Source organism: Coenobita brevimanus, chromosome 87, assembly GCF_032717465.1.
Source record: "Coenobita brevimanus isolate Jiangsu-jjx chromosome 87, ASM3271746v2, whole genome shotgun sequence".
Classification (NCBI taxonomy): Eukaryota; Metazoa; Arthropoda; class Malacostraca; order Decapoda; family Coenobitidae; genus Coenobita; species Coenobita brevimanus.
Window position 1 is genome coordinate 24,448,622 of NC_137040.1, and position 23,127 is coordinate 24,471,748.

General features: G+C 41.4%; 1 protein-coding gene across 1 annotated transcript in view; it reads left to right on the forward strand.

The window, feature by feature from the left end:
- LOC145411033 (uncharacterized) overlaps positions 1 to 23,127 on the forward strand; it is a 95,174-nt gene that overhangs the window by 34,487 nt on the left and 37,560 nt on the right. Inside the window, exon 2 of the mRNA XM_080281095.1 lies at positions 11,854 to 13,624. Within this exon, the coding sequence (XP_080137221.1) occupies positions 11,854 to 13,624 (1,771 nt within the window). The remainder of the gene's footprint in view (positions 1 to 11,853; positions 13,625 to 23,127) is intronic.

Genomic DNA, 23,127 nt, shown 5'->3' on the forward strand with positions numbered 1-23,127 from the left:
GATTTTTTTTTCCTAGGAGAGTACAGAAGCAAACAAGGAGAGTCTAAACTTGAATATTAAACTTAAACCATATTGTCTGCATTTCATATAATATGTGCCTTGGTACCAATATCAATATAGGATATTCAGAAAATGGGATGCTTTGGGACATCAGTTTGTGACCATTGTGCTATCCCATTTAGTGTGTACTGTTTTTTAGAAATCTATATATTTATTGCCAGATGCCTTAATCCTGTAAGAGGTGGCCACAGACAAATCGCCTCCATGTTGCCCTGTCCCCTGCCATTTCACTGCCCTCCCCCAGCTCACACACCCCTCTGTCATGCACCTCTTCACTCCATCTCATCCTCGGCCTCTCCCTCCCTCCTCCCTCCCCCTCTACCTCACTCACATACACTCTTCTCATTAGTCTCTCACTCTCCATCCTCTCTACATGCCCAAACCATCTCAGTGTACTTCTTATAATGCTTTCTGTCACTTCCACAGCCACACCACAAAGCTCTTTCACTTCCTCATTTGCCAGTCTCTCTCTGCATGCTCCTCTCAAATAACTTATTTCACTGCTCCCACTGTCCTTCCATCAGGGTCCATGCTTCACTTCCACACGTTAGAGTTGGTATCACAATACTATCATGCAGCGTCTTTTTTACCACCTTGTTCACTTCCCTGTCTCTTACCACTGCTTTCAAACAACCTGCAACCTTTCTTCCTTGTTGTATGCTTTCAAGAACTTTGTCATCCAAACTTCCATCCTTACTCACCATGCTACATAAGTACTTAAATGCACTCACATTTTCCATTTCCACATCATTCAACCTCACTGCACATTCAGTGACTTCATATCTCTCGAAGACCATAACTTTACCCTTCCATACATTCACCTTTAGATTCTGTTTCTTACACACTCCCCCAAACTCATTCACTAAGCCTTTTAGTTCCCCTTCATCTTTACTTAACAATACAGTATCATCTGCAAACAACAATACAGGAAGCTTCCAAATGCTGCTCTCTTTCATTAGGGCCCTCCAACATCCACTGCCCTGTCTCGTGTCTGTTTTATAACCCCATCTATATACAGATTGAGTAACCATGGAGACATGACACATCCCTGTTTCAATCCAAACTTGAAATAGAAAAATTAACTCAGCTTACTATCCACACCCACTGCAGCCTTAGCACCGTAACACATTCTCTTTTTGGCATTCAACAACTTCTCATTTACTCCATATACAGTATTCTTATATATTTTCAGAAATAATGAAGTATAAAGGGAGTGACTCAGGCAGCAGTAGTGTGGGGAGGTCTCATCCTGTGACAAACACGGCCACCAACAAGTTACATAAAGAGGACATTCCACTTAAGACCAGGAATAATAAAGTAAGAGTACCACAATTGTTATTTGCAAGGCATGCTGTCTTGCTGACATCTTCCTTTTTATGGATTTTCACTAAATGCTTTGGTTCAGGGGTTATATGTGTGGTTGTAGCTATTTATTCATGTACAGTAAAACCTCTTTAAGTTGGGAAAATAGGGACTGAGGATATTCCGTCACCGAAATTCTGACTCATGGAAAGCGTGACGCCTCAAGACTAACCAGAAAAAAATAATCATTTACCATGTTTGCAGAGGATGTAATCTAATCACATAAGGAAGGCCCTTTGGTAGGATATGGAGGTGTTGGGGGGCACATGATGGTTTCTGTGCAACATTTGATACCCTTAGAAACCATGCTGGGAACGAATAAAAGTGCGAAACATGGAGTCACTATGGGAGTGGGTGCGAGAGAATACTGATGCAGGTGGTGGCAGATGCTGGACTGAAGGGCCTTCACAGGCTAGATGATGATGAGCTTAGTGCATCATGATGAGCTTGTGTTTCCATTAGATTACATTTTACAATTCAAAGGAGTTTTTTCTGGGATTTTTGTTACCATTGTTTTGAAAAATTTAAATTATTCTCATCAGTGAATACAGTATCATATGCCATTATGTCTTAAGCGTAATCCCGACTAAAAGGGTTCCGATTTATGGAGGTTTCGTTGTACAGTATTTGGTTTTCCAACCAGGATAGTTTTTTTTTTTTTTTTTTTTTTTTTTTTTAATAGCTAGGAATAAACAGTACAGGCATTCAGGATTGTTGTACTTAGGGTAATGTCATTGTTAATTTGCAGATGAACTAATATTTCACTTGGATGTGAAAAAAATTCTTTATAAAGATGCTTTGATAACAAAAGTATAAGGCATCGATTGCCAGCCAGTGTTCCGTGGAACCCTAGGGTTCTGCAGACCATCATCAGGGGTTCTGAGGGAAATCATGAAACACAAGGTGCTACCCAAAAGTTCCAGTAATTTGAACATAGGGAGCCAACCATTTGTAGTTTTGCCTTTTGCCGCTAAGAGGAGTCAGCAGCAACCCTTGTGCATCAGTGTGGCCCCGGCCGTATCTGTGAGTGGACGTGTTGTTGAGCTACGCTTACTATTGTAATGTGATGTGTAGGTGGTTTGGCGGTTTTGCAATGGCGGACCAATGGCGCAGCAATATCAAGTCAGTGTTGATCATTTTCTTCAATATGCAAGAGATTGTTCACATGGAATTCGTCCCACCCTGTCAGTGGATAGTTTTACCGAGAAGTTTTGCAACATCTGGGGGAGAACATCCGTTGCAAATGTCCAGAACAGTGGAAGAACAAGGACTAGGTCCTGCATCATGAAAATGCCCCCGCCCACACATCAATTGTTGTCTGGCAGTTCCTGGCTTCCACTAGCATGGTAGTCATTCCCCACCCACCCTATTTGCCTGACCTTGCCCCTTGCAACTTTCTCCTGTTTCCCAAGCTGAAATAATGACTGAAAGTGTGTTGATTTGACTCGATTGAGGAGATCCAGACAAAATCGCAGGAGGTGCTCAAGACCATCACGCCTGAAGCCTTCCAGGGATTCATGGACTTGTGGAAATAATGCTGGGACCAATGTATACATGCCCAAGGGAATTACTTTGAAGGCGACAATGAAAACTAGGAGGTAAGGTAACTGATTTTTCTACAGTATTCATATTACAGTACTGGATCTTTTGGGTAGCACCTCGTATATATAAATCCATCCATCCATCATCCAGTTCTATGTTGCCCCATGAGGAGCACAGGAGCCCGGGGCTAGGCAAATTGGTCCTGACATTTAAGATGAGAGTGACCAGCCTCACTCATCCCTGAGTGGCATTACATGAGCAATAATCCCAAACCATCCCTTGGATGCAAACCTGCACAGGCTCAATCCAATTGGAGCACCTTAATTACTCACTAAATCACCAGGTGCCATAATTTGGTTATATGGTTACCATCCTGCATACTAAATGGTTTTCTAGTTTGTAGGAAACCATTTGGCTTGTCACTCAGTGTAGAGTCACTTATAGGCAGAAGGAAGAGGAAAGAATTAAGAAAGAAAGACAGAAGAGGGAGTGTAAAGTCACCCATAGGCATAAGGAACAGGAAAAAATGAAGGAAAGAAAGACAAGAGGAAGGAAGGAAGAGAGGAAAGGGCAGACACCCAAAGCAGCACTACATCGAGTGAGTGGATGATGAGTGCCCCCACCTGCCACAAAATATATAAAAATAAATATAATAAACTGTTTTTTCAATATTTTTTCTTAGTGTATATATATCTGAAGATGAATGTAGTTAAGAGTAAAGTTATGGTCTTTGAGAGAAATGAAGTCAATGAATGTACAGTGAGGTTGGATGAGGGGAAACTGGAAAATGTGAGTGCATTTAAGTACAGTACTTGGGTAGTGTGTTGAGTAAGGATGGAAATTTAGAGGGTGAAGTGCTTGAAAGGGTACAACAAGGAAGAAAGGTAGCTGGTTCCTTGAAAGCAGTGATAAGGAACAGGGAAGTGAGCATGGAAGTGAAAAAGTTACTACATGACAGTATTGTGATACCAACTCTAACGTATAGAAGTGAAGCTTGGACCACCTTGTTGGAGGGACAGAAGTCAAGAGTGAGAGCAGTGGAAATGAGTTTTTGAGAGGAGCATGTGGAATCATATAGAGAGACAGACTTACAAATGAGGAAGTAAAGGAGCATTGTGATATGGATGTGATACGAGATGTTAGGAGAAACACATTGATGTGGTTTGGCCATGTGGAGAGGATGGAGAGTGAGAGACTGATAAGGAGAGTGTGTGGGAGTGAGGTGGAGGGGGGGGAGAGAGTGAGGGGAAGGCCGAGGATGAGATGGAAGGATGGAGTGGAGAGATATATGAGAGAGGGAAGTGTGAGCTGGGAGCAGGGCAGTGAAATGGTGGGGGACAGAGCGACATGGAGGTATTTGTTTGTGGCCACCCTTTACAGGATTAAGGTGTCTGGCAATAGATAGATAGACAGTATATATATATATATATATATATATATATTTATAAGGGACCTCCATTTAAGGGATTTCGGATTTAAGGGACTCCATATTCTACCTGACAAATGGACAGGACCATTAAGAAAAGTCCTCTGCTTGAAACATTAATATGTTTCTTTATACAGTACCTGTAAAATAATATTCATAATCATATATATAAGTAAGATAAGTGAAACAATCATTGCATTTCATAATAAGATTGTCTTTATGTGTGGTAAAACAATGGACATTTTCAAGTAAGAGACAAATTTATTCCCCATTTAGTCCCCTAAATCGAGGTTTGTCTATCTATCTATCCATCCATCCATCCATCCATCCATCCATCCATCCATCCATCCAATCCTACATTGCCCCATGAGGAGCGTAGGAGCCTGGTGCTAGGCAAGTTTGTCCTGACATGTAAGATGAGAATGATACTTACAGGTCTCCCTCATTGTACGGTGTTTCGTTTTAGTATATTTCGCATTTACAATCGTTCTTTTTTAGTACCAATTGTTCGTGTGGAGAAATCCCCTGCTCACAGGCAGATCACCTGAGAGTTGCGTGGCATACTCACCCCGTGCATTCAGTTTCCCATGCTTCTGCTAACCAAGCGTTACTGGTTCCGAGACAATTCGCCATCAAGTCAATTCTGCATCAGGTAATTCACCTTCAAAACATGGACGATTCCTCGTCATTCTATAAATATACTGTACTTATTATTAATTAATCAATACTTTAATAACTATATTTCAGGGGGATCCATCAAAGTCTGTGTTCGATAGTGTAGGCTTTGGATATTATTTATCAGTTGCACCTTTAGATAGATGAGAATGGGAGTGCGTTAGTGGACATTTGTGCTGGGAGGGGGTTGGTGATAGCCAATACCCTCTTCAGGCATAAAATGATCCACAGGTATACATGGCGAGTGATGAGAAGGGTGGGTGGTGAACTGAATGAAAGGAAGGCAATGATTGATTATGTGTGTGTGGATGAAAGGATGCGAAGATGTGTAAAGGATGCAAGAGTGTATAGAGGTTGGGGGAGTGGACTTTCTGACCACTACTTGGTGGTGGCCAGAATTAGAATGCAAGTAAGATGGAGGAATAGAAGAAGAGAAAGACGAGAGGAAGGAGTAGTTGCAAGGAGAGTGGAAAGGTTACAAGAGGATGAGAAAAAGGCAGAGTATAAGAGAGAAGTGGAGGAACGATTGGGCAAATATGAATTGGAGCAGATGGGAGACGTGGAAGGTGTGTGTAGGATATTTACAGAAGAAATATGTGCAGCATGTGATGTGGTGTGTGGAAGGAAGAGAAGACGGAGGGGGGGTGCAAGGAACAGCGTGGTGGACTGAAGAGGTGAAACAGGCTGTGGCACAAAAGAAGAATGCATACAATGAATGGGTGAGAAATAGGGGCGTGGAAGAAGTTGAGAGGCGGAAGAGAGAGTTATATGTGGAAAGGAAGAGAGAGGTGAAAAGATTAGTAAGAGAGAGTAAGAAGAGAGTGGATGAGGAATTTGGAAGGAATTTGAGTGTTAAGTGGAGGGACTGTAAGAAAATGTTCTGGAGAGAAGTGAAAAGAGTAAGACAGGGTGGAAGTGAAGTTAGCAGGGGAGTGAAAGATAAAAATGGTAGATTACTAGTGGACAAGGGAGAAAAAGTGAGCAGATGGAGAGAACACTTTAAGGAATTGTTGAACGTAGAGGATGGAAGTAATGCGAGTATAAGTGGCTGGGGAATGGCTGGGAGAAGGAGGGAGGTGAGAAGACAGGAAGAAATCAGTAGGATAGAAGTTGTGGAAGCAATGAAGAAAGTTAAATCGGGAAAGCCCCAGGAATTGATGGAGTGTGTGGTGAAATGCTGAAGCATGGGGGAGAGATAGTAGTAGAATGGATGTGGAAGATGTGCAGATTGGCCTGGGAGGAAGGTAGAGTCCCGGAGGATTGGAAGTCAGGTATAATTATTCCCTTGTACAAAGGAAAAGGGGAAAAAGAAGTGTGTGGTAATCATAGGGGCATTTGTCTTCTTAGTATAATGGGAAAAGTGTATGGTAGGATACTTATAGACAGAGTTAGAGAAAGAACAGAGAAATTAGTTGGAGAAGAACAGGGAGGCTTTAGGAAGGGAAGAGGTTGTGTAGATCAGATATTCATTCTTAGATCTTTAGTGGAAAAGTTTCTAGAGAAGGGAAAGAGGTTGTATGCGGCTTTCATGGATTTGGAGAAAGCATATGACAGGGTGGATAGACAAGGATTGTGGAAAGTGTTAAGAATATATGGAGTAGATGGGAAGTTGTTGAATGCTGTGAAGAGTATGTACGATGGTGCGAAGGCTGCGGTGCGTGTGGATGGTGAACTAAGTGAATTTTTCTCTTTGAAAGTTGGTTTGAAACAGGGATGTGTCATGTCTCCATAGTTGTTCAATCTGTACATGGATGGGGTAATAAAAGAGGTACAAGGTAGGGTAGTGGATGTGGGAGTGGCCCTGGTGAGAGAGGATAGTGTTTGGAAACTCCCTGTACTGTTGTTTGCAGATGATACTGTGTTGTTGAGTGAAGACGAAGGGGAGCTGCAAGGCTTGGTGGATGAGTTTGAGAGTGTGTGTAAGAAATGGAATCTAAAGGTGAATGTAGGGAAGAGTAAAGCGATGGTCTTTGAGAGAGGTGAAGTTAGTGAATGTACAGCGAGGTTGGATGGTGAGGAATTGGAAAATGTGAGTACGTTTAAGTACTTGGGTATTGTGATGAGTAAGGATGGAGGTTTGGAGGGTGAAGTGCATGAAAGGGTACAGCAGGGAAGAAAGGTTGCTGGTTCTTTGAAAGCAGTGATAAGAAACAGGGAAGTGAGCATGGAAGTGAAAAAGTTACTACATGACAGTATTGTGATACCAACTCTAACGTACGGAAGTGAAGCTTGGACGTTGTTGGAAGGACACAAGTCAAGAGTGAGAGCAGTGGAAATGAGTTATTTAAGAGGAGCCTGTGGAGTCACGTGGAGAGACAGGCTGACAAATGAGGGTATAAAGGAGCGTTGTGGTGTGGATGTGGATGTGATAGGAAGCATTATGAGGAACACACTGAAGTGGTTTGGCCATGTGGAGAGGATGGAGGGTGAAAGACTGACGAAGAGAGTGTATGTGAGTGAGGTGGAGGGGGGAAGAGGGAGGGGGAGGCCGAGGATGAGATGGAGGGATGGGGTGGAGAGGTATGTGAGAGAGGGGGGTGTGAGTTGGGAGCAGGGTAGTGAAATGGCGGGGGACAGGGCGACTTGGAGGCGATTTGTTTGTGGCCACCCCAAATGGGATTGAGGTGTCTGGCAACAGATAGATAGATAGACCTTTAGTCAATAATTAATTTGTTTCTTCCTCACTGTAGTCGCCTATGAATTATATTCTAGCTTCACCCATAGCTGTCTTCATTAATGACGGCGAAATATCTTGTTATTTTTTTGACGGTGAATTGACTTGACGGCGAATTGTCCCGTAACCGCATCACTGCCCAGTCTCACCTGTGCGCTCGTTCAGCTTACAAACTCCGTGCGTCTGTGTGCATCAGTGCCCAAAATATTACTATTTTTCCTGTTCTTCATACTGTACTGTATTTCATGTTGTTTATGCTATTTCATGTCTATGTTTGCAAATGTATATTCATATGTGATTCAGGTGCACCACAGTTCATAAAGCATTGTTATTCTTGCATATTAGATCACTTGTATGGGTGTTGGGTTTCTTATATATGAGTCCAGGAACGCATCCCTATTTTTCCCATTAAACCTTAAGTTCACTATACGATATTTTAGTATACGATTACCTTTCTAGGAACGCATACCAATCGTAAAGTGAGGGAGACCTGTATATATATATCTGTCTATCTATCTATTGCCAGACGCCTCAATCCCGTTTGGGGTGGCCACAAACAAATCGCCTCCAAGTCGCCCTGTCCCTCGCCATTTCACTGCCCTGCTCCCAACTCACACCCCCCTCTCTCATATACCTCTCCACCCCATCCCTTCATCTCATCCTCGGCCTCCCCTTCCCTCTTCCCCCCCTCCACCTCACTCACATACACTCTCTTTGTCAGTCTTTCACCCTCCATCCTCTCCACATGGCCAAACCACCTCAGTGTGTTCCTCATAACGCTTCCTATCACATCCACATCCACACCACAACGCTCCTTTATATCTTCATACAAGTACAGTATATATATATATATATATATATATATATACTGTACTTGTATCTGCTAACCTTGGTGCATTTTCACTCTGAAACCTAATTTTTTCGTTAAGTTATGTTAAGTAAAAAAAATTTTTAAACAGATTTCAGATAATTAGGTGTGTAGGAACCACTGTGGCAAAAAAAAAAAAATATTTTCCAGTGAAAAGTGCCGATTCGGTATCAGTTGCACTGAGTCGGGTGAGCTAAGTGAGAAGCAATAGATCCCATTGACTATTTCTGTAAGAAAAAAAATATATTTTTTAAATACTTATGAAATTTATTGTGTCCAAGCCTTCCTTAAATTATAGTGTGTTATGCAATAAACTATTTATAGTGGCATTTGAGAAAAGTAAGAGGCAAATGGGATATTGCCACGAGTTAGGAACTGGTGGCATGAAGCACGTTGGTGGCCAAGATGCGTTTCATGTATGAAAATATCTTCTTGTGTGCATTACAAATGGCCTCTGTCGAGTCAAAGCCATGCTAAAATTATACTGTGTTGTGCTGCAGACTACTTATAGTTTAATATGAGAGAATAATAGCCGGACTTTTGTGAGAAGCACAGACTTGTATGGGCATTTGTCCGGCATTTGATAATATTGTCTGACCTCAGTCTGTGTCCAGGAAATCCGAAATCTGGGAAATAGGGGTCCGCCAAATCGAGGGTCGAGTGTATATACATACATATACAGTACACATATATATATACTGTATATATATATATATATATATATATATATATATATATATATATATATTTATATATATATTTATATATATATATACATATATACAGTATTTCCCCTTCAGATCATCAGCACTCCTTGACAGACTTCTGTTTTGCATAAATATTTATTCTGAGTACAAAAAAATGTATCTGCCTTGTAAATCGCACTTGACATCTCAAAGGCTTTCGATCGAGTCTGGCATAAATCTTTAATTTCCAAACTGCCCTCCTACGGTTTCTATCCTTCTATCTGTGCCTTCATCGCTAGCTTCCTTTCTGGTCGTTCTATAGCCGCTGTTATAGACGGCCATCGTTCTTCTCCTAGATCTATCAACAGTGGTGTTCCTCAGGGCTCTGTCCTATCACCAACTCTCTTCCTTTTATTCATCAATGATCTTCTAAGCTGTACGTCTAACCCTATCCACTCATATGCTGATGACTCCACCCTTCACCTTTCCATTCGGTTCCCGCAACGCCCATCTCAACAGTTACTTCAACAAACAAGGGATGAGGCTATGGCACACCTAATGTCTGACTTGGCTCGTATCTCTGACTGAGGTAAAAATAATATGGTTGTCTTTAATGCATCTAAGACTCAGTTCTTACACCTTTCAACCCGACAAAATCTTCCACAGGTATACCCACTAATGTTTAATAATATTCAGCTTAATCCTACATCATCCTTGAACATGCTTGGGGTTTCATTTACTTGGGACTTATCTTGGAAAGATCATATTACATCTCTTGTAAAATCTGCTTCCAAGAGATTGAGTGTGCTAAGCCGACTCCGCTCTTTCTTTACCCCTGCGCAATTGTTGACTCTATACAGGGGTTTTATCCGCCCCTGTGTGGAGTACAACTCTCATGTGTGGGGAGGCTCCCCTCATACAGCTCTTCTCAATAGGGTGGAGTCAAAGGCTTTTCGTCTCATTAACTCTCCTCCTCTTACTGACTCCCTTCAACCTCTGTCTCTTCGCCGCACTGTTGCATCTTTATCTCTTTTCTATCGCTACTTTAATGGTCACTGCTCCTCTGAACTGTCTGCTTGCATTCCTCCACCTCTACGACGGGCGCGTAGCACCCGTCTGGCAGCAGACTCTCATCCTTTTTCTGTCCAACTCTCTAATGCAAGAATTAACCGTTACTCCCAGTCTTTCATTTATGCAACAGGTCAACTCTGGAACTGTCTCCCTCTGTCTGTATTTCCTGCTGCCTATGATCTCCAGTCTTTCAAACGCAGTGTGTCCAGGCATCTCAAAATGATCGGATCTTGAATTTGGCTCTATATTGTATTTTGTTTTTCTCTTGGAGGAAACTGTTACTGCGGGCTCATGGCCTTTGGTTCCTTCTTCCTCGCATAAAAAAAAAAAAAAAAAAAAAAATCGATATTTATACAGAACAAAAGTCCGTCAAGACAAGTTGTTAGACTAGAGGCAAAACACTTCTACTAACTAAGAAATTTTCGCTCTGAATCCTGATATTCTATTAATAATTAAATTAAGCACAAATTTTTTACTGAATTTCAAATAATTAGGTGTGCAAACCTATATGGTGATAAAGATTAAAATATTTTCCAATTAAGATTGCTGATTCGGTCCAAGATCGAGATCACATTCGATGATTTGCATGTTTGTATCTCAGTCAGCTGATCAGTGGTTGGTTCACCTTGTGGTGTTCCATTCCTTGTTCATTTTCCTCTTTTTTCCTCAGCTTTCTGATCTTCTTCAATCATACCCTCCACATTCTTGTCAACAACTGTCCAAACAACCATTCGTAGGGTTGTAGCTAGCAAAATACTGCTATTGTGTCAGTTATTATTATGATTATTGTCTCAGTGTTATTATTTTATGTACTGTGTATGTTAGTAATGTTGGTATGGGTATCCTACATTTCAGAATGCTCTAGAATATCGGAATAATTGCCGGACAGTATTGGAGAACTCGAACAAAGTATGGTAATAGTCCGGGGAATGGTATGTAGGGCCGGACTTTTGCAATTCCCGGACTGGTCTCCCCCCCTTATAGTCCAGGAAATTGAGGGTCAAGTGTGTGTGTATACTGTATATATATATATATACTGGTACATATATATATATATATATATATATATATATATACATATATATTTATATTTATTTATTTATATATATACTGTATACAGTATATATATATATATATATATATATATATATATATATACATATATATTTATATTTATTTATTTAATTTATTTATTTATATACTGTATACAGTATATATATATATATATATATATATATATATATATATATATATATATATATATATTTATTTATTTATTTATATATATATATATATATATATATATATATATATATATATACTGTATATATATATATATATATATATATACTGTATATATATATATATATATATATACTTTTCGTGCAGTTAGGAAGAAAAAAATGGAGCTCTTTCTTGTACTTTTGCAGCAGTTAGACAAAAATTATGCTGGACATTTATGGAGATCTGTATCATACTTTTCCAACAGGCAGAAAAAAATGATGCTGGAGGTTTACGGAGATCGTCCCGCCGGGCCACTATCGAGAGGAGGGTGTGGGCTGTTCCTAGAAAGTCCAGCAAACAAACTCCATCTAGTGCCAAGGAAAAAATTGTACAGAAGCCAGTCACCAAAGAACGGGAGAAGAAGGAGCAAGAAAAAACTCAGAGTAAAGCTGTTGTTAAGACCAAAGTAACAAGGGGTGTGAAAAGAGGTCCAGTTACTCCTGAAGAGGCAGGGAATGCAAGGAGGAAGGTTAAGAAAAAAGATGGTGCAACAGACATTACTAATGATGCAGATAATTCAAAGAAAACTTATGTCGCGACTGCTGAAAACAATTCAAAAATTGCATCACCAGAGACCAGAGATAATCAGAAAAGTGAATGTAGGGGTGACAAGTCTGAAAGAACAGTAAGCATAGTAAGTATTCCCAGTATTAGTGTCAGTTTATCCAGTGAACGTGAATCAGAAAATGATGCTAATTTGAGGACAGAAAACTCGCACACACATTCTGTGTGTGAAGAAAATGTTGAATGTAAAAATAGTGTTTCAGATGATCCACGCGCTTTACACAGTGAGGACACGTACGAGAGAGGACTGGAGGAAACATTATACACTGAGGAGTTGTGTCTTAATACAGCAGTGATAGAAGAAGTAGTTCCTGATGTTGAATTGTCTAGCACTCACATTGCTCCTAGTGCCGAAACTTATACACATACCAGTGTTTCCACCACCCCAGTAAACAGTACCGGTAATATTAATATTGTACATGGTCACTCCTATACTAAAAGAGATGTTTCAAAAGGTAACAGCAGTAGAGATTGTGAAAAAACAAACTTTATACAAAATCCAAACAAAGCAGAAGAATGTTTTCATTCACATTCCTCCATAGATAAAGATATTACCACCAGTACGAAACTTTTTTCAAAAGAAGTAACTGAAAGAAAGACAATAGACCAGTTGAATATAGAAGCTACAAATCCTGAGATGACACATTCTCAAAGAACCTGTAAAGAAGAAACCATTCAGAATGTACATCATCAGAGTTCTGAAAGCTGTGAACAGAATCCAGAAATAAATGCACTAGATGCTCCAAAAGAAAGTTGTGTTGAAAGAAAAGATGGTGAAACTACAGTGAGCAGTGCAGTCATCACTGAAACACTAGTGAGCAGTGCAATTGCAAATGAAGGTGTAGTGAACAGTGAAGTCATGGAGAGCAGTGTAGAAGAAGGTGAAACTTTAATAAACAGTGCAGTTGTTCATGAAGTTCCAGTGAGCAGTGCAGTTGTAAGCAACACTATAGTGAACAATGCAGTCATTAGTGAGGCAGAAACAAGAAGTGCAGTCATCGGTGAAACTGATCATCCAGCAAAAGAGAAACCTTCAGCAACTAAGGATAGTATTACAGAATGTGTAGTTGTAGATTCAGTAGAGATAAAAGCAGAGAGCAGTAGGAGGGAAGACCCCTCTAATATGATGTTTGTGGGAGGTGAGAGGCATAAGGAACAGCCTGTGTCCCTAGGTGTAAGAGAAGTTGGTCCACAGCCAGAGGAGCTAGTGGATGAGATTGTTGTGGGTGATGGAGAGGATGGATGTGAGGATGATCACGTGTCACTGAGTGTGGCACTGGCACAGCTAGTGGATGGTGGTGGCTGTGATGAAGCTGATGGTTCAGAAACTGTCACCATACACTCTGCCTCGCCGACAATACACCTGGAAGGGAAGGAAACACAAGAAGTACTAGCTGTGGAAGTCAGTACTGGTAATAAAGGTATTTACTTTTGTGTGCTCTATTCCTTAGTATAGATATATGGGATGTTTCTGATGAAAAGGGCTTTACTGTACTTTGAAAAATGATAGGTGAGAGAATTCATTTTGTTTAATTTTTTAAAGGCTTCAACATGCTTGTATGCATCGGCCTTGGTCATCTGATGGCAGCTGTCCATGCTGCTAAGTCTGTGGCTACCTCCCTGAGGTAGCACTCAATGACCTCATCCCATGCTTTTTTCAGTCTGCCTCTTACAATCCTACTTACAGCTAAGGTTAACACTGCTCACTTTCTGCACCCAATTGTCATCCTCCTTCCTCTCCACATGCCCAAACCAACTGAGTCTCTCTCTTCTCATCACAACATCAGTACACCCCAATTCCATCCTACGTTTTAACTCTTCCATCGTAAACCTTGGTCCCCCCCCCCCCCAGACCTTGCACTCAAGGATGCCTGCTCTTCCACCCAATCATTGCCATTTCTGTACATTTGAGCCTGCGTATGTCCTTTTCTTTTACTCTCCAGGTCTCACTACCATACATCATTACACTCCTAACACATGTAGCATACAAAGATCCCTCAGCACAGAGGGAGAGCCCTCTCAGTGTCAAGAGGCAACAGCTCCCTGAACTTCTTCCAACTGCTCTTCACTCTAGCCACAGAGTTACCTCCAACCCCTCCAGCTCATAAGATGTCTCCCAAGTAACAAAACTCTTCCACACATCACACACTTAGACTCACCAGCAAGATCAGTCCTGTCAAGCTTAACAGTCTCCACATACTCTCCCTGCCACACCACACACATGAAATCGGCATTATCTCGCAGTTTACCTTCAACACTGCTACGTATGCACCCACTTATCACAAACACTGCACAAGATGGAATTACTTCCCATGCCCTTGTGGCAAACCACACATGGCCACTCTCCCTCTTCTTTGACAGTATTGCCACCAGCCCTAGATACTGGTACTATCACTTTTGTTTTATCTACATTTACTCTTAAGCCCTTGTGCTCCATACCATCTCCACTTCCTAAATCTTTCCTCCGCTTCCTTTTCATTCTCTGCAGCCAACATCAAATCACTGCTGAATTGGTAGAGAGGCGGCCTGCAGTCCTGATGGACCCAGGTTCGAATCCCGGCTGGGGCAGGGAACAGTTTAAGGATTTGAATTTCATAGAAGCAGACTTTCCTGATCTACCAGATGACCCGCCGACATGTCATAAAAGTACCCCCGCTAATACCAGTACACCAGTCCTGTATGAGACAGCCCTAGCATGTATTCAATATGGACGGTGGGTGTTAGCGCCAAAGTGGTGACATGTGGAGGTGTAGGAGGACTACTGGGCCTTGGGATAGGCTACTGCCCCCGAGATATAGGCCCTGAAGCCTTTGCCTAGAGTCGGACACAAGAAAAAAAAAAAAAATACATCATCTCCCATGGGAGTCCATCTCTAAAGTCACATGAGAGGGCTTCAGGCATCATGATAAACAACAAGGGGCAGAAGACTGACCCCTGATGCACACCAACATTCACAGAAAACTCATGACTCAAATCTCCATTCACTCTTACCTGGGTACGAGCACCCACATATGTAGCCGTAACCACTCTAACCAGCCTTTCCTCGATCCCAAGCTTTCTCATTGCCCACTTCACCACCTCCCAAGGGACTTTGTCAAAGGCCATCTCCCTATCAACAGAAACAAAGCACAGATCCCTTTTCTTTCCTGTATATTTTTCCTGAAGCTGTTGAACAATGAATATGACATCAGTGTTCCCTTTGTGTGACCTAAACCCAAACTTCATCTCCTCAGTATTCCTACTTCAGCCTTGTCATGTGCAGAACCACATACAGGCATACTCCAGTTTAACGATGCAATTGATTAAGTAAAAATCCATCGCTAGGAGGGGTATCATATTCCGGGGTAGATTTAACGTGTAAAGTATAGGGACGTGTTTTTGAGTCTTGGGTTTCCCCCCAGCCAAGTCCCAAACCCACTCAGATGAGTCCAAAAAAAAGTTTAAAGCCAATCTAAATGGCCTGACAGCTGTAAAAGAAGCAGACCTAAGCCTAAAACCATGCCCGTCTTGCTTGCACCCAGGCAAGGTCACTGGAGAATGCGACCTCCGACTCATATTCAAACTTGGTAGAGAAGAAGCAGCAGCATCATATACAGTCCCAGCATATATACCTATCATATACAATCCTGGGATAATTAAATCAACATCTGTTATTCATAATAATAATGCGTGAATGATGCAGAAACATCCAAGGTGCGAACTGTTGTGACGGAGAATGGATGATGTTTTGACAGGGATTTGTCCTGACGGGGAATGCTGTCCATCATGTAATCGGGATATCCTTTTCAACAGCTCTGCTTTATGTCAGTTTTGGTAGTGTTCTGGTTGCTGAGCTCCTTTATTTTAATCTCTCTTATTTTCCAACATTTTTTAGAAATTCCTTTGTATTTTCAAAGCATTTTCCCTTGAACAGCCTGAATGTAAACACATGATTTATTGATTGATGACGCGAGTGGGATAGCCTTTTCAAAAGCCCCTCTTTATGTTGTTTTAGTTTCTGTTCTGGTTGTTGAGCGCCTTTATTTTCTTCTTTCTTATTTTCCAACATTTATTTAGAAATTCCTTTGTATTTTCAAAGCGTTTTCCCTTGAACAACCTGAATGTAACCATGATTTATCAATGGAAGATGTGACTGGGATACACTTTTCAACGGCCAATCTTTATGTTGTTTTAGTTACTGTTCTGGTTGCTGAGCGCCTTTATTTTCTTCACTCTTATTTTCCAACATTTATTTAGAAATTCCTTTGTATTTTCAAAGCTTTTTTCCTTGAACGGTCCGAATGTAAACACATGATTTATTGATGTCACAGTTTTCATCATTGCATGAAACGTTTACTCTCTGAGGTTTTCATAATTATTAATATTTATTTTAAATTATTATCATGTATTCCATGGTAGATTAGATGACAGTTCAGTAATCAAACATGAAATGTTCTTTGTCAAGTTGCCTAGTTGTCCACAATGTTTTGTACCTCGTCTGATGGACAAGAATCCGTACCCCAAATGACAGTCTTCACTCCACCCATGACTAAAACACGTTAATCTAAGTTAAAAACAGTTTATAAATCAACCTAAATAACATTTAAGTCTAGAGTATCATCAAAATCATTACAAAACAATAAATCATAACTCATCGCAAAACCGAGAGTATGCTTACGATAGGAGGGGCAGGGTGGTATTTCTGTCCCCATCACTATTCCAGGGTATCACATTTAGGTGTATTGTAAATCGGGGTTTGTCTGTATCCACTCATCCACTTATCCACCTACTCACCAAACCCATCCAACAATCACCCTTCTCAGGCACCTTTGCGACCCACCAAGCACAGTGATCTCAGCCATCCTCCCTGCCCACCCACAAATGCCACCCACCAAGCTCATCTAACAATGCCACCTAGTACAACTACCCACCTAAACTCACCCACCCACCCAGAGTACCCTGGCCACACAATCATCTCAACTACCCTGGCGACCCACACATTTTGACAACCCATTTTACCTCCCAACCACAGTCACCCACCCCGCCCCACCCACGAATTCCACCCATCCTGCTCACCCAACAATGCCATCCATCACATAAATTCACCAAGCCTTCCCACCATACCCACCCATCTCCCTGAATTCAGTGTAACTGGAGTGATTTCTTGTTTAAAGCTGAGCGTAAGAAACGTTACATTTTTTCTGGTAGCATTCCTCATGCTTTGCATGTTACGTGTGATGGAGTATATGGCTTGCCAGAGTCTCTTGCAAGATATTACAGGGCTATATTAGTAAGGTACTAGGATGCCTATTTATAAGATAAAGCTATGTTATTTTTCTCCCATTCTTAAGCTGTGAATGGGAAAAATGTTAAAATAACATCATACATGTTGCTCCCGAAGTACTTCAACTTCAAGGTCGTGCCACAGTCAGACCGTAAAATATATGTAAATGATTGTAGGGGCAATTCCAACTCAAATAGATACTACCTATCTATCTATCTATTGCCAGACGCCTCAATCCCGTTTGGGGTGGCCACAAACAAATCGCCTCCAAGTCGCCCTGTCCCCCGCCATTTCACTGCCCTGCTCCCAACTCACACCCCCCTCTCTCATATACTTCTCCACCCCATCCCTCCATCTCATCCTCGGCCTCCCCCTCCCTCTTCCCTCCTCCACCTCACTCACATACACTCTCTTCATCAGTCTTTCACCCTCCATCCTCTCCACATGGCCAAACCACCTCAGTGTGTTCCTCATAACGCTTCCTATCACATCCACATCCACACCACAATGCTCCTTTGTATCCTCATTCGTCAGCCTGTCTCTCCATGTGACTCCACAGGCTCCTCTTAAATAACTCATTTCCACTGCTTTCACTCTTGACTTGTGTCCTTCCAACAATGTCCAAGCTTCACTTCCGTACGTTAGGGTTAGTATCACAATACTGTCATGTAGTAACTTTTTCACTTCCATGCTCACTTCCCTGTTTCTTATCACTGCTTTCAAGGAACCAGCAACCTTTCTTCCCTGCTGTACCCTTTCAAGCACTTCACCCTCCAAACCTCCATCCTTACTCATCACACTACCCAAATACTTAAACGTACTCACATTTTCCAATTCCTCACCATCTACCCTCGCTGTACATTCACTAACTTCACCTCTCTCAAAGACCATCACTTTACTCTTCCCTACATTCACCTTTAGGTTCCGTTTCTTACACACTCTCTCAAACTCATCCACCAAGCCTTGCAGCTCCCCTTCGTCTTCACTCAACAACACAGTATCATCTGCAAACAACAGTACAGGGAGTTTCCAAACACTATCCTCTCTCACCAGGGCCACTCCAACATCCACTACCCTACCTTGTACCTCTCTTATTACCCCATCCATGTACAGATTGAACAACCATGGAGACATGACACATCCCTGTTTCAAACCAACTTTCAAAGAGAAAAATTCACTTAGTTCACCATCCACACGCACTGCAGCCTTCGCACCATCGTACATACTCTTCACAGCATTCAACAACTTCCCATCTATTCCATATATTCTTAACACTTTCCACAATCCTTGTCTATCCACCCTGTCATATGCTTTCTTCAAATCCATGAAAGCCGCATACAACTTCTTTCCCTTCTCTAGAAACTTTTCCACTAAAGATCTAAGAATGAATATCTGATCTACACAACCTCTTCCCTTCCTAAAGCCTCCCTGTTCTTCTCCAACTAATTTCTCTGTTCTTTCTCTAACTCTGTCTATAAGTATCCTACCATACACTTTTCCTATTGTACTAAGAAGACAAATGCCCCTATGATTACCACACACTTCTTTTTCCCCTTTTCCTTAGTACAAGGGAATAATTATACCTGACTTCCAATCCTCCGGGACTCTACCTTCCTCCCAGGCCAATCTGCACATCTTCCACATCCATTCTACTACTATCTCTCCCCCATGCTTCAGCATTTCACCACACACTCCATCAATTCCTGGGGCTTTCCCCGATTTAACTTTCTTCATTGCTTCCACAACTTCTATCCTACTGATTTCTTCCTGTCTTCTCACCTCCCTCCTTCTCCCAGCCATTCCCCAGCCACTTATACTCGCATTACAGTACTTCCATCCTCTACGTTCAACATTTCCTTAAAGTGTTCTCTCCATCTGCTCACTTTTTCTCCCTTCTCCACTAGTAATCTACCATTTTTATCTTTCACTCCCCTGCTAACTTCACTTCCACCCTGTCTTACTCTTTTCACTTCTCTCCAGAACATTTTCTTACAGTCCCTCCACTTAACACTCAAATTCCTTCCAAATTCCTCATCCACTCTCTTCTTACTCTCTCTTACTAATCTTTTCACCTCTCTCTTCCTTTCCACATATAACTCTCTCTTCCGCCTCTCAACTTCTTCCACGCCCCTATTTCTCTCCCATTCATTGTATGCTTTCTTCTTTTGTGCCACAGCCTGTTTCACCTCTTCAGTCCACCACGCTGTTCCTTGCACCCCCCTCCGCCTTCTCTTCCTTCCACACACCACATCACATGCTGCACATATTTCAATAAAAGCCAATAGCAGCATTCCAAACAAGTACACACTCGGGTCAATGATCATCTTAAAATCACTAAATTCAGCATGAATTTTTCTTCAGGGACATGGTACAGCATTTTTTAAATGCCTCACTCTCAGTAGACAGAAACTTTTTCTGTCCAGGTTAAAAAAATTTAATGTTTAAGCTTTAAGATTATATATAATTTATGTGTTTAAGCTTTATAATGATATATATTTTATATATTTATGATAATTCTGAAATTGACACTGAAGGTTGACATTTGCATAAAATGACCCAGTAGGGTTGCAAGAGGTATACCGGTACCAAAAAAGTCCAGGGACGAGGTCATAGAATGTGACCTCAGGATAAGGGAGTGAATAGGATGGTTGTTGAATATTGAGCAGCATGGAGAGCCACCATTAGTTGACCAAGGCCAAAATGTGCATGCATTTTGAAGTCTTTATAAACTACTGTATATGATATGAATCTTTCCCAGCCCAATACCTGGTTCCTACCTACCTCATCCAGTCACGACTCACTACAGTATATGATGGTGTTACATCCAGCGAAAGCCTGTCGCGCAATGATTTATTGTACAGCAAGTTCATTGTAACATGGGTTCATTGGGAATAGGGAGGGGTCTTTGTCATTCATTCACTTTTCATGGGTCTGTGTCCACTAGGATGGTTCTTAAGTATATTCCATCCATCCATCATCCAATCCTGCATTGCCTCATGAGGGGCATAGGAGCCCAGGGCTAGGCAGTTGGTCCCAACATTTAAGATGAAAGTGACCAACCTCACTAATCCCTGTGTGGCATTACATGAGCAGTCAACCCCAACCACCCCTTGGATATAAGCCTTCACTGGTTCAATCCGATTGGAGCGAAATAATTACCCACTAAACTACCAGGCGCCAAAATTTGGTCATATGGTTACCACCCAGTGTAGTACATGGCTTCCTGGTGTATATAGGGAAAATGTTTTTGTTCAAAATGGTCTACTCCTAATGTCTAAATTTTTTCCTAATGAGCTAAAAGTTCTCCATGCAAAATATTTTTTTGATACATCAAATTTTAGGGGTTGCACTGTGACCTTAAAATTATATTTATTGTAATTTTGGATAATTTCTTACGAAAAAAATAAGTGAACCTCAAGTGGCTTAAAATGCAAGCACTTGGGTCCCCCTCCCCCAATAAGGGAGTACTGTATATGCCTTTCAAAGACGGGGGTATCATTGTTGCTAACCACTCATTATTGCCCGATAAGTGTTGATTTTCTGGCGTCAGGAAACTTTTTACTATGTTCTGTCACTACTCGAAGCAGAAACTGGGTTTGCTGTTTGTCACGTCAGTAGACGATTTTACTCTTCAGTGAGGGCAACTCCACACTCTGAACGGTCGGTCATCTGTAACAGTGAGGCTATTGACAACCTTAAGAGCCTCTCCATAATCCTTTCTAGCTAGCTAAGTGTCTGGATTCTGGTTTAGGAACTCAGTTGAGAGATGAAGTTTTCAAAGAAAGACAGAGACTTTTTGGTTAAAAAATCAGAGAGCTGAAGCTGCTTAACAGTTGCTGGATTGATTGCCTTTCGCTTAGGAGCGTCTTCTGTCCCCTTGCATTCCCGTATTGCTCTTGCCATAAGCATCTTTGTAGGTGAGGACACTGAGGGATCAGAAAATGCAAGCACCACCAGTTCCTCTAACAGGTACATTAGGTGTGATGAGAGCTTGGCTAGAACAGCTTTTGATAAAACAGTGTTGACACTGACATAATCATCAAGAGCTTTCAAAAGGTTGAGGTCATTGTTTGGTGCTGATGCAGGCAAAGGAGCTTAAATCCATGCTTTGAGGCATACCTTAACTGCAAAGACACACATCTGATAAAGGACATTCCTTTCCCTGACTGTTAGCTGAAACTGACAATGAAGTAACCAAATCTTGAGTGAGGATATTACATTGGACATCCACCTTGCATGGTGCACAGGACCTGGTGCCATAAAGTGAATGCCACGTTGTGGAACGACTCTCAAGAATATCAATGATAGCTCTATGAATTCCTGATAGCCATCACAGAGGTCTTGTCGCTCTACCAGTGACTTCTTAGGCCACGCCACTAGTTCAGGGCCAATGACGATATCAGTTGTCTCCTTGTAATCAGCTACTGCCATATAAGAATTTGCGTTGATGGATTCCAACTGATTTTGAAACCTCTTATAAAGCAAGACATCTGACCCTTTGCTAGTATTGAAAAGTACAGTAAATGGCGTTTCAGCAAGAAGTTCCATTATATGGCGGTGGCATGCCAAATACAGAAGGTCTTTCTGAAACTCCTATTCGATGAGAATACATGCATCTGACTTTCGTCCAGTGTTAGCTGCAGTAGTACCGTATCAGATGACAATCCTGTAACCTTTTCTTTCAAATCCTATTCATTTAGAGCAGCTTCTACTGCCTTGATTTGTTCTAATCCTGTCCCCTTTTCTAACTTGGCAACCTCCAGGACCTGGGAAACCCCATTACCAGTAACTAGAATAAGTATATGGTCAATATGTTGCTTGGTTGTTAAATCCCAGAGGTGCATTCCTTCCCAGTGCACAATAAGTGGAACATCAGCATGAAACTCAGCCTTCAGTGTTCCTGCAACAAATTTCCTGTTTTTCTGACACGTGCATTGAATAGATGAGTGGTTGATGTTAAATTCTTCAGGCTGTTGGCTTGTTGAGCACATGGTTTCCATTGAAATAATAGTAGCAGCCCTGTCTGATATTTTCGTCCTGTCAAGAGCCATTGAAAGAGATGGAGATATTATGTTTTGTGTGCCCCTGCAACATATGAACCTACTACTTCTTGCAACAGCGTCAGCAGAACCTTCCTCTTCATTTGCAGATTCATCTGTGCTACTGCTGGAGGATTATTTCAACTGCACCATGCTTGAACATGCTGCGCCTGCAGTTTCCTTCTCCCAATGCCTTTTCCATTCTTCTTCCTTAATCTTCCTCATCAAAGATCAGTTTTCTTTTCCAGCCTGCTTCCTATCAGTTGGCCTCATTGTTCCTCTGTGGCATGGTTCTCGTTGAGCAATTAGGAATTCTCGATCTCCTTGCTTTATCATTATTGTAGGGCATCAGTGGTGGCTATGTCAAACAAGTTTGGCATTTCTGTCTCAAAATCCTCCTCAGTTTGTATCTGTGAGGCTGATCTTCTGTTTTTCCCATTCAGTATACTCCAGTACTTCTTGTACAACTTCTCTACTTTAGTAAATGCATTATCTTTGCAGATCATTGGAATTCTAGCATTTTCCCAAAAGTCTTTTACATGTGTGATTACTGTAGTGGCACTTTACCTTACTGTCTTACCCTCTCTAACGTGAAGGTGGGGAAAAAAAAAAA